Source organism: Camelus ferus, chromosome 4, assembly GCF_009834535.1.
Source record: "Camelus ferus isolate YT-003-E chromosome 4, BCGSAC_Cfer_1.0, whole genome shotgun sequence".
Taxonomy (NCBI): Eukaryota; Metazoa; Chordata; class Mammalia; order Artiodactyla; family Camelidae; genus Camelus; species Camelus ferus.
The window spans coordinates 50984944-50998297 of record NC_045699.1 but is presented as its reverse complement, the minus strand read 5'-3'; the positions used below and the strand labels follow the sequence as shown (position 1 = coordinate 50998297).

General features: G+C 35.7%; 1 protein-coding gene across 4 annotated transcripts in view; it reads right to left on the bottom strand.

Annotated features, from left to right (window-relative positions):
- SLC44A1 (solute carrier family 44 member 1) overlaps positions 1 to 13354 on the bottom strand; it is a 170916-nt gene that overhangs the window by 71297 nt on the left and 86265 nt on the right. For all 4 annotated transcript variants that reach the window (XM_032478104.1, XM_032478106.1, XM_032478105.1 and 1 more), the window contains one exon: positions 1901 to 1994. In XM_032478104.1, coding sequence (XP_032333995.1) covers positions 1901 to 1994 — 94 coding nt within the window. The remainder of the gene's footprint in view (positions 1 to 1900; positions 1995 to 13354) is intronic.

Sequence of the window (13354 nt, the reverse complement as noted above, 5' to 3'; positions counted from 1 at the left end):
ACGGTATCTAATACTATGTGTGGAACAGGGTAGTGTCCTAAGTTTTTTATTCAAACAAATTTATTCTTGTTTTCGGATCTTTTCACTTTGCTTGCCAAATACTAGATGATATTTACAAGGTCCTAATTTGCTTTCCTTCTATCAACTGTTTCTTCTCTTTTACTTTCCAACAGGCTGAGTTCAGACAAAAATGATGAGATACTTAGATTGTGAAATACTAAGTTGAGTAAAACATGAGGATCTTTAAATACAGTATAAACATAGTATTGGTCAGTTTTCAGATGGAATAGGTTCGTCACTGCATCTTGGATTACTGAGACATTAGTGGAAAACCTTGTTAGAAGCCGCATGTGTCCATCTCTAAAATCCAAGCTCCTAATTCTATGTTGTGTCTCCTAGGGAATGCCCTTAGGACACTACATATGAGATGCATGCGTCTGCAGCCAAGACCGGATCACCCAGTATAACCAGGAACATGCAGTCCTTTCAACATGATAGAGTTAGAGGTCAGAGGTGGAGGATGTGCAGTGTGAACTGCTCCCAACCCCACCCTACCCATATTACATAGGAGCAGACCAACTTCATTCTCACACCACAGCCTTCTGGTTATCCTTTTTTAGTATGTTTATGCCTTAAAATAGTGGCTCTATGCTCCAAGTATGCATTTAAAACAGGCTTTAGCAGTTGAGTAGAAAAGAGAACAGAGCTTTTCCTGTTTTTACGTTGATAATATCCTCTAGTCAAAGGACCTCCTTTCTCTACTGTCACAGCTTCCCTAATATTCTCAATTTTCATGAATGGAGTCTCCCTAGCTATTAGTCTAAGCCCATAATTTGTAGGTCCCTCTTACTTAGTATCTTTTAAAACAGTCACACAATTTTTACGTCTATAGGCTTTCAATTTCAATTTCAACAGCAACTTGACAAGACTAAAAGTGCTGGAAATCAATTAAACTAATATACCTTTGTCAGTTTTTCAACAAAAAATTTCAAATTCAAGTTAATGAAATAAAAGTAACCCATAAGCAAGCCAAAGGAAACGAATCTTAAGATAAGTCCCAAAACTTTAATCAATAGCTTTCTGTAATATACTGAGAGACAATAAAAAGTGGTTTGATTCAGTATTCCTGGGGAGTACTCATCTCATACATGGTTAGTGATACACACTGAGGTTCTCAAGATCAGACATGTGCCAAATACTATATACCTAGTTCTGAGGATATATTCTACAATGCTTGAGAATGTATTTCCTTCTTTAGAAAATCAATTTATAATTTTAAAATTTGCTTTATTTATAACTCCTATGAGATCCTTCCAAACAAAGAACATTTCTTATTTCATCTTTGTATCCATTATATGTAGTAATTACTTAACAATAAATGTTTGTTGAATAAGACAGACAGCTTATTATAGATGTGGCAAATAGCCTATTCTAGAGAATGTACCTAAAAGAGCCTGAAATAAATTATGAAGAATAATCACTGGAATATTTTTTAAATTTATAAAGAAAGTTCAAAAATAATCCTGGTAAGTATTATATTAGTATGATCAACTTCAAAGAATCTTTGAAGACTGTGAGACCTGGCTTCTAATTTTGTTGTAGATTTTATAATGATTCAGTAGCTTTGTACACTTAAAAATTATGGCATTAAAAATAAGTGAGCCCCTAAAAGAAATTTAAAATATCTGAGAATAAGGGAAGTTGTTTGCCTGTGTCTGTGAGCATGCGTGTGTTTTAAAATGATATGAAATTCACATTGTCTTCTATTACTACTTTAAAAATTCTGTTGTAAAAGTACTGGACTTGGGCAACAGGTGACTTTTCTCAGAATAACATAAACAATTTAAAATCCATCTACAAAAACAAAAGTCACAAGTTAACAAAATACAATAAAATTTACCTCGCTGGAACAGGTAGTTTGGGGCAAAGAACAGAAGATTTTGAAGACGTAGTATATTCAGAAGGCTTTAAGTCGTAGCTGCATAGTGCTGAGCCTGTTGAAAGAAAAGCTATATGTTAGCCACCAGAACAGAGTCTGAATAAATTCAATTTTATTTTATAGGTTAATATTGAGTTAACATACACAAGCATCAACTTTCAAACATTATAGAATTAATAAAAGTCTGATTTGGTCTATAGTATCAGTCCTCAATCATTTGAAATAGATTCTTCTCTGGTAACTTAGGTACAAATGTTAATTAATAATATTAAAGGTAATAACAGTAAGTACCAGAACCACCTATATTGAGTGCCAAATGTCAGGCTCTGTACAAGATGACATATATACACACACTTTTTTTTTTTTTCAGTAAAGAGTCCATTTTCCATTGTAACTGACCAAACTATGTCTAGGAATGTCTCCAAACAGAGGAAAAAAAGAAACACGATAAAATTCACTTCTTGAAGAAACCAAGAGTTTTGCCAGACCCAGGTTGACAGCAGGCCATCTGAGGCTGGTTCTGTTCCTCACACAAGCTTTTCACTCTGAGAGGAGGGTTGGGATGGGTGTAGGACTGACGCTCCCCTATCACACAGGGAGTTCTTAGAAAGTCACTGGTGGGGTGAGCCTCTCCTCTCATCCTACCTGTTTACTATATCATTTCCTATAACTCTATTAGGCAGGCATTATTAAGCGTACTTTACAGAGGAGAAAATAGAGGCTAAGAGATAAGGCAAATAGCTTGTCCAGGATGAGCAGTAGAGTTGGGATTAAACCCTAGATCTCTTTGACTACAAAACCCACCTTCCATGACACATGCCATCTTTCTTTCCTATGCTTTCCATTACCAAATATTTAACATTATTGCATATAGAACATATGCATTCAGATAATACATTACTTTATTCTTACTTAAAAGGCAAGAAACAGCAACTGTAATAAACTGAACAAACTGATAAAATCAGTAAATTGATCAGAAGATTCCCAGTTTTCAGATAGTTTATAATGGCATAAATTCAACCCTAGATTGGTTATTCTCTGACTACATGGCTAATATATATCTAAATAATATACAAAATTCAGATGGATACAGTACACCAAATCCTTGATACGACTTACTTAACTGATCTGCTAACTTTGTAATATAGCAACTAGAATACTATAAGGTTCATTGTACAATAGATATTAACTAAAGAGATAGGCTTTAGTTCTGATTTTGCTGAGACCTACTATATTATATCACGTAAACTGTATTTCATTAAATGAAGTTCTTAGTAGGTTGCTAATTTGGTCAAATACTCTATTATTAAAAATAAGTAGAATAGCTTTGCATTTTATTATAGCAATAATGAACTCTTACATTGTACCACCATGGAAAATGTTTAAAATATAATGAAGAGGCAGACTTTAACATTGAATTAATTATGGAAACATCATGTGAGGATGTGAGAAGGAACTAGAAGGGAATACAGAAAAAATATTTGTTGCGACAACAAAACTGGGAGTTTTTATTTCACTTACATCTTGTCCCTTGACTCGAAAGAACTTTTAGAAAACCACAAACCTGCATTTAATTCAGTAATGCTGTCCCAAAACCAGAAACCGACTTGCTAAGTATTTGAATATGTGGTTCTCAATAGCATGTTTATGTAAGTACATGTAGCATCTATTTTATATAAAAATTATTCAAGTAATTTGACAGTGTAAAATTTAAAGAGATATTTGAAAGTTACATGGCACTGTTCCTCAAGGTTCTTTAGCTTAAGATAGACTCAGTAAGAAACTAAGTTTCTGAAACTGTTTTTGATCATTCTCTTCCATTTTAATGACTTAATTTTTTAAGTTAAGCATGAATATTTAATATGTAACTCTTGTAAAATCAGGCTTTCATGTTTAAAGATAATGCCACTAGATTCTATTTATAGCACTTCTAGAGAAAACATGACAGCAATGGCAAGAAACATTTTAGATTAATTCTGTAATGGCTGGGAGTCCCATTATAGAATTGCTCGTGAAAAAATAGCAACGGTGCCAGTAACTGCAGAGCACCCAACGTGCTCATCAACTTCCTGATCTGAATTGTCAACTTACTTCTTTCAGAGTCCAAGATGGAATCGATTTGCACAATATAAAAGGCCCTAACTAAAGCATTTTGTGTCCATTCTGTCAAACACACTGCTCCATCTGAATTCAGTGAACATAATCTCCATCCCCACCCTTTTTTCATTTAAAAAAGGAGGTCAGCAGGTGCAATAGAGTTCAATTTTATAAAGACTTTCCCAGGATAATGCTCAATGAAAGGATAATAGCCTTATCTCTGATGGTATTCTGGGACACAGGCCAGTACTAAATAGATCCTGTACTAAACAGATTAAAGGGAAAAGATCTTTACAGTGTGTTAGTAGTAACAATCAGAAGAAGCCTTATATTGCTTCCTGTTCAAAGGGTTGATGGACAGAGAATCCTCAGTGAAGAACATTAAAACAACCCAGAAATGGCCAATGTTTTACAATCATTTTTCTTTTCATGTTTATTAGCTAATGCATTTTCTGTGAACACTTTTAAGGCAGTATCTATTTTATCTTTGTAATAGTAGCAGTATAAACAATATTTAGCCCACAATGTTTGGTTATAAACAGCAAGACAATGGTTTTCTTCAAATGCAAAAAGCAGGGAAAAACCATGCTAGAGTAATGAAAAGTCTAAAACAAAAAACAAAAGCTTATCTAAACCACACCAGAGGCAATCCATGCAACTCAGCCAGTGTTATTCAAAGGCCATCAAAATGAGTGATCTTAGGAACCTAACTTGGGTATAAAAACATTTATCTTGGTAAACGATTGCTATAGCCCCCAGAATGTTTAACTACGTAATATTTCAAATGCCTTATAATAGTCAATTACTTATTCTTTTGCTCAATATCACTTATAACAACTCCCCTAAAAGATATGTTTCCATCACCATGCTCAAAATATTACAGATGAAAAAAGTAAGTCATACTTCCAAGGCCTTAAAAGCCAACACTGGCAAACTTAGAATTCTTTACTCCTAGGTCACAATACTTCTTCTGTGTCATTCCTAATAATCATAATCAGACATGTATTCAATTAAGTTCAAAAACCATATGTTCCACAGATACTGCAAAAATAACACGTTTAAAAATAAATTTCATCACTCACTCTCCAAATCTGCTCTGCCCCCTCCCATGTTTATTCTACCCTGGTTAATGGCTCCACCATCCATGAAATCCCCAAGATGAAGCGTGGAAGTCATCTTCTACCTTCTTTATTTACCCACAGGATTCAAGACATTCAACATACCAAGTCCTGACAATCAGACTTTTCTGTTTTATCTCAGACCATCATGACCTCTTATTGGGTCAGTTAAACTACCCTCCCGAAGGGTTTCTCACCTCCATGCTGTATACAACCATCAGAATGATTTCTGAAAACTGGTCATTAGTTGTATCACACCCCAGCCCCTCAGGACAAATTCCAAACTCCTTGGCTTCAAGGCCCTCTTAAAGCAGGTCTCTCCCGAAAACTACAGCCTCATATAATAAACTACCTACAGTTCTTCCTGTTTAACAAGCTTCCAGGCTTTTTCATATGCTGTCCCCTCTGCTTGGGCTGTCCTTTCTTAATTAGCATCTGAGTGAATGTTCAAAGTTTGAGCAGAATTTCAACAAACTACTCAAGCTTCATCTCCTTCATCAAGTCTTCTCTGATGCACCCAAGGCAAGCTAATTTCTGCTTATCTCTGTTATAAAACTTAGCATATTATCATGCAATTTTTTAGTTTACATATCATCTCTATTTTTAGAATGTGAGCTCTTTGAGAACTGGGACCATATGTCTTCAAAATATCAAGAACTCCTAACTCCTGGCACACAGACAGTACTCAAAAGCCATCTGTTGAATAAAACAGACAACCTGATTTAAAAAGAAAAAGAAAGAAAAAGAAAGACTTATTTTTAATTTCATATTTTGGTGTTACATGTTATATATAATGTTTATATAATTTTCACTATTCACTGCAAAATATACTATCTAAAACAAAATTTCTAAACTGTGGCACTGACATTCTGGGTTAGGCAATTCTTGGCTGTAGGGGGCTGTCCTGTGCATCTGCAGGATGTTTAGCAGCACCTCTGGTCTTTATCCACTAGATGCCAGCAGCTCCCTGTAACCCCTCACCCAGTTGTGACCATCAAAAATGTCTCCAGACACTACTAAATGTCCTGAGGGTGTACAGGCATCAATGGCAGGTGCAAAATTGCCCTTAGTCAAGCACCACTGGTCTAAAACATCAAATTATTTGAAACAAAGAGTTGGTAAGTTGGGGGCTGATTCTTGTTCTAAAATTTTGTTTAACTTGCTATCACAGTAAAATTTGTAGGATACACTAAAGTTAAGGGAAAAAGATTCCTTAAAAAGCATGCTTTAGAAGACTGTAGTTAATAAAAAAGAAAATCTTTCAATGTAGAAGTTTTCATTATGAAAAAACAAATTACAATGCTATGTTAAGTTCAGTGAACTTAATCCCTTTCTCTCCAATTAGGAAAGCGTTATACATTTATATGCCAGAAGAAAGCAAGACAGTTTTCCAATTTCAATTTCTAGTAACCAATGAATAGCATGGACATGTTGGCAATTCTCAAGAAGCAACACTAATCGGTTGGAGATATGACATCATCTATCAACCACTACTGGCACATACTGGGCACACAACAAGTATTTGCTGAGTGAATTAACTCTGGACATCTATGTACAAGACTTCCACTAGGTACTGTGGAGGACAAAGAGAAGTTGGACCATCTACTCTAATGCAAGCTCCTAAAACATGGAGACTACATCTTGTTTTTGTCTCTCTGGCACATACTTAATGAGAACTAATTAATTATTTGTTGACTAAAGGAAGTACTTAAAATTCCATCAACAAATTTAAGGATTTTTTACTTCCTTTTTTAACAATCAGGTTTCCCTTGCTGGTCTCTGCCTTAGAGGCAATTAAACCAGTTGCTAGGGTTGTTCATTTCATTCATTTATAAATGATATCAAGTCCAATCTCCTGATTCACTGTGGCCAAAAAGAATCCATATTAACTCTGTGGATTAGGTTACAGTGTTACTAACTGGTAAGAAAGACGGTAATAATCTGATCGTCTACTCATACTGATTCTAAACCTCACAACTAGATAACAATAATCAAAAGCCTTATTAGTATTCACATACTTTATCTGGATGGATCACACAGCCTTTCAAAGTTTTCATCGGTGACCACTGAGAAAGCACTAAAATGTATGGCTCTACTCAAAATGTGAACATGGTCCAAATGGCTGTCATAAAGCTCTCAGAATTTATACAAAATACAGCACACTAAAGGAGCACTCTTAAATGGGGGTGCTTTTTCACACACTATAAATGGGACACAAACAAAAGGAAAATAAGATCTCTGCCATTGTACTATTGTGTTATGGAAAACAAAATATACATCATGTTATAGTTTGATAAGAGTAATACAAAAGATAATAAGGAATTCCATGTAAAATATTAATACCAACTGAAAACACACAGTCAGCCCCCAACTTACAGGGGATTCTCATTTCTAAACTTCTGTTTAGAATGTAGACTGCACGTGGAAAGAATATAACCACATGAAAAGCATCTGCCACAGTGTACGGCACAAAGTGCACCAATACATGATATGCTGAAACAAAATGCAGGGCTCAAGTCTGATTTAACTGTACAGACACAGATGCCCATGCTGAACACGGGGACAGTGGAGTACAGTGTAGACTGGACTATGGGCCAGAGATGATTAGTAGAGCCAGAATTAGGGAGAGGGGAGAGGAGAGGAAGAATTATCTGAGCAGACTTTATCCTCCCTTCCCTTTACCACCTGTCATGGTCTAGCTGGGCTGAGACGAAGGTCTCATGTAAAGCTAAAGTGAGCTTCAGAGGGAGAGTGATTCCTTTTCCCCTAACAATGTATACATTATTTGAGCTTTCAGAAATGATAATAAAGGAGGAAAGAAATCTGTTAATCAGAAGCTGGAGGGCAGGAAAATTGGTGGATTCATGCTCTGCTGAAAATAAGAACTCAGATGGGAGCTCTCACCAGATGGTTTCAGTTTTCTCTGTAGGGCATAAGGTTAGGAAAGAGGAAGAACAAGAAAGCTTAAGGGATAGACTGGGATTTCAAAATTGTAGAATAGACTACACTGTATAGCACAGGGAAATATACACAAAATGTTATGATAACTCACAGAGAAAAAAATGTGACAAAGAGTGTGTATATGTCCATGAATAACTGAAAAATTGTGCTGAACACTGGAATTTGACACAACATTGTAAAATGATTATAAATCAATAAAAAATGTTAAAAAAAAAGAAAGCTTAAGAGAAGAAAAGGCATGAATAATCACTTGGAGAGTGTGTGTAAGAGAGATAAATGAGTGAGGAAGATGAATTATTTAGAGATGAATAAAGAGAACTGATTTCACAGCAACTCTAGTCAGACAGAAGCTAAACAATTTACCTGCTGGTGGCAACTCACATGGATGCAGAATTGAGCAAACGATAAAATGTGTTGAGAGAATGAGAAATTATTAAGTGGCAATAGAGATGAAGAGGGAAATTCAGTCTATCATTCTTTCAAAAAACATGAATAGCTGCTATGTGAGGTCCTACATTCAGGCTTGGATATTCAGAGATGAATAGAGCATGATCCTGCCCCTAGGAAACTCATGCACTACTGCAGCCAGACGATAAACAAAGAGCCAAAGAAGTTTCATACTGAGTGCTTATGGTATCTGGCAACTCTAACACTTTAAAGGCAATTGTTAAATTGTTTTATTCTCTAGCATCATATATTTATGATTTTTGTGTCACATATAAACTATGAACCATAATAATAAAATGCACATTTGTAAACCTACCACTCAAGTCATGAACTAGAACTTAGACTTTTACATTCATCTGAAGTCTTCTGCCTTTTAAAGCTCTTTGTAATATGGCAGCATCTCCGCATAACCAATCTAATTTCCAGCTATTTCCTCCAAGCCTTCTATTCTAGTCAGACATACTTGACAGAAGCACCCCACAAACTTAAGTGTCCAAGAAAATTCCTCTTTCTTGTCTAAAAGAAACAAAGAATTGAGGAAATATTATTTTTTTCTAATAAATGCATCTCTTACATTACTACAAGAACCAAGAGCTTTCCCTTATAAAGATTTTAAACAATTTGCAGAGGTAATAAAAGTTCACACGAATGGACGGTTAAGTGCTAAAAAGTACCTTCAAATGTTGTCATGGAAACTTAAAACTCTGAGAACGATTTATATTATCTTTTCATTCTGGTAAGAAAAATGCTATTTTACCTTGCATTTTAAAATAAGGTTTAAATGATCATTTAAAAAGTGACTACCCAAAACAGGATCTTTCTCTTTCAGGAAATTTTTTTTTTAATTGAAGTATAGTCAGTTACAATGTTGTGTCAATTTCTGGTGTACAGCATAATGCTTCAGTCATACATGTACATACATATATTCCTTTTCATTATAGGTGACTACAAGATATTGAATATAGTTTCCTGCGCTATACAGTATAAACTTGTTTATCTACTTTATATATAATAGTTTGTATCTGCAAATCTTGAACTCTCAATTTAGCCCTGCCAACCCCCTTCCCCCCTTGATAACCATAAGTTTGTTTTCTATTTCTTCTCTTTCAGGAACTTCTAAATTGCGGTAAAATACACAAAATAAAAATTTTGTTAAGCATTAAGCACGTTAACAATGTTGTGCGACCATCACCATCATCCATATCCAGATCTCTTCATCTTGCAAAACTGAAACTCTTTACATATAAAACAGTAACTTCCCATTTCTCTCACCCCACAGCCCCTGGCAACCACCATTCTGCTTTCCGTCTCTGTGAACTGGATTACTCTAAGTATCTCATATAAGGGAATCATAAAGTATTTGTCCTTTTGTGACTGGCTTGTTTCATTTAGCATAATGTCTTCAATGTCCATCCATATTGTGGCATTTGTCAGAATTTTCTTATTTTAAAAAAAGTGATAAAACCATGTAACATAAAATATACCATCTTAACCATTTTTAAGTGTTCAGTAGTGTTAACTATATACACATTATTGTGCAACAGATCTCTAGAAATTTTTCATCTTCCAAAACTGAAACTCTATATCCACTAAACACCATTTTCCCATTTCCCCCTCCCCCCAACCTCTAGCAACCATCATTCTACATTTACGGAGTCCGACCACTTTAGATACCTCATGTAAGTATAATCATGCAGCATTTGTCTTTTTGTTACTGGCTTACTTCACCTTGCATAATGTCCTCAAGGTTCATCCATTTTATAGCATATGAGAGGATTTCCTTATTTTTTAAGACTGACTAATATTCCATTGTATGTATCTACCACATTTTCTTTCTCCATTCATCTGTCAATGGACATTTAGGTTGCTTCCATCTGTTGGCAAAATATTGCTGCAGTGAACCTGAGTGTGCAAATATCTCTTTGAAATCTTTTTTCTTTTGGGTATATGCTTAAAAGTGGGATTTACGGTTCAAATAGCAATCAAATTTTCTTCAAAGATTTAATTTTTTTAGAGCACTTTTAGGTTCACAGAAAAACTGAGAGGAAGGTACAGAGGTCCCCCCACATACCTCATACCCACCAAATATGCATAGCCTCCCCCCATTGTCAACATTCTCCCACCGGAGTGGTAGGTTTGATACAACTGATAAACCTACACTGACACATCATAATCACCCAAAGTCCACAGTTTACATCAGGGTTCACTCTTGGTGCTATACATTCTATGGGCATGGACAAATACAAAATAACATGTCCATTATTATAGTATCATACAAAGTACTTTCACTGCCCCAAAAATCCTCTGTGGTAATTCCATTTAAAATTTTTTGAGAAAACTCATACTGTTTTCCATAGCAGATACACCATTTTACACTCATACCAACAGTGCACAAGGATTCCAATTTCTCCATATCCTCACCAACATTTGTTATTTTCTGGGTTTTGTTGTTGTTTTTACAGTAGCCATCCCAATGAGTGTGAGGTGGTATCTCACTGTGGCTTTAATTTGCAGTTCCCTTCTGATCAGTGATGTTCAGCATCTTTTCACATTCTTGTTACTGACCATCCATACATCTTTGGATAAAGGTCTACTAAAGTCCTTTCCCTATTTTTTAAATCAGGCTGTATTTTTTTTTCTTGTTGTTGAGTTGTAAGAGTTCTTCATATACTCTGGATATCAACCCCTTATCAGAGACACAAGACTGCAAATATTTTCTCCCATTCCATGGGTTGCCTTTCACTCTGTTGATTGTACCTTTGAGGCACAGAAGTTTTAAATTTTGATGAGTCCAATTTACCTAGTTTTTCTTTTGTTGCCTATTCTTTTGGTTCACATCCAATAAATTAGTGCCAAGTCCAAAGTGAAGAAGCTTTCCCTTATGTTTTCTTCTGGGAGCTTTAAAGTTTGCTCATGCAGGATGGCTCTTTCATGGACTTTTAATTCTCTTACAGATTTGGAAATTTCCCACTTAAACCTAAATTATCTCTTAAAGATACTCCTCTTTGAAATTAATGATTGAGATCCATATATTTGAAGTCAAAGAGCTGTGTATTTTCTAACAGAAATATGGCTGTAATAACAAATGGACATAGATAACAAATAAAAATCATCTGCTTCCAAATCAATTTGTACCACCAGTTTTAAGTCACCAATCTAAAGAACAGTATAGATTCTTTTGAGAAACTCAGAAATTTCCACTTCAGGTTGCTGTTAAAATTAAGGTGTTTAGGCCCCTGCACCAAAGGCTCCCTCTCTAACATAATTTTGTAATTTTCTACTTGCCTTTTAAAATTATTATTTTCTCCACCCCCCTTTGCTGTGCTTCTTGATGCTGCCATTATTATTACTTTTTTTAAAATGCCTAATCCGTTAACTTATTTTGCAAACAGCTGCCTCAAAAGTCTAAGCGTGCCTTTGTAGCCAGGAACAAAACCAAAAGTTCTGCTTTTCTGAAATAATGCTTATTCATTAATATTCTTGAATACCTACTTTGTACAAGACATGATGGGTAAAACAAAGCTGCAAAACTCATCAGAAGGGTCTTCTTAACAGGATCTTAATAGGCTATACTCAGTATCACACTCACTTACAAGGACAGGGGCCTGGAAACAAAGCATGAAAGCAGGGCAACAAGGGGCATTTCTTCCCAAAGGAGCATCACCACAGGCAATGCAGCCGACAAGGAACTAGCTCGCTTCTTGTCCTCCTGATGACATGTCAGGTTCAACGGACCAAGACTCACATCCAGTAGGTCCAAGAGAACATGGTAGGAGGGAGTTCCTTACTAGATAATAATTCTGAATGCCAGAGTAAGACATACAGATTTTTTTTTTACCACTGATTTCTGAGGAAGAGACTAACAGGATTGAAGCTGTTAAGAATATTAATATGGCAGCTATTAGTTAGAAAGGGAGCTAGAAGTTAGAAAGAGACTGGAGGTGGAAAGGGTATTACAGTTCATTGGTAGAAAAATAGTAATAACAACAACAAGAACAACAACAACATAACAGCAGTGGTCAACACTTCTTTTTTGGAACAACTTTTATTTGTCAAACACTGTTCTAATCATTTTTTATGCATTAACTCCTCGTAACAAGTCTTCGAGGTAGTTTAGGTACAAATATTATCCCTGTTTCATAGATGGGGAATTGAAGTATGGAGAGATAAAACAACTTGCACAGGGTCTCACGGCTGTTAAGTAGTATGACCAACACTTAAACCCAGATAATCTGGCTCCAGAGCCCATAATCTTAACCACTCAATGATACCACGTCCCAAAGTACACTGTGTATGCTCACATTGTCTAATATTTTAGGAAAACCCTTAAGGAATAACTCACTCATCCCTAAGAAACTTAATAACAACAGAGCTGATAGTTCTGGTATCAGACTCAGCAAATCAACACATGTGAGGATATCATCTTGTGAGGCTAGAAAATGAGATCTCAGAGAGTAGCTGGCACCTCTTTATTCAGTGCCCACCAAGTGCCCAATATTCTTCATTCATCATTTCATTTAATCCTCACAACAACCTAAGAGAGGGGCATTATTTTAAATCTACATTTTTTTCAAATGAGGAAATCTAGGCTCAGAGAAGCTACACTTTCTGTCCCTCATTACAGAGCCACTCAATGACAGAGGCAGAATCAGAATTCAGATCCGAATCAATCCCATGCTCTTCCCACTATCTTATGCTGAGGGCACACAGCGATGGAACAGGAAAACTACCAGTCTGGAGGCTGCAGTCCTTCTGCCCTCAGAAGGCTAGCACCCACATCTGAAACCCTCTG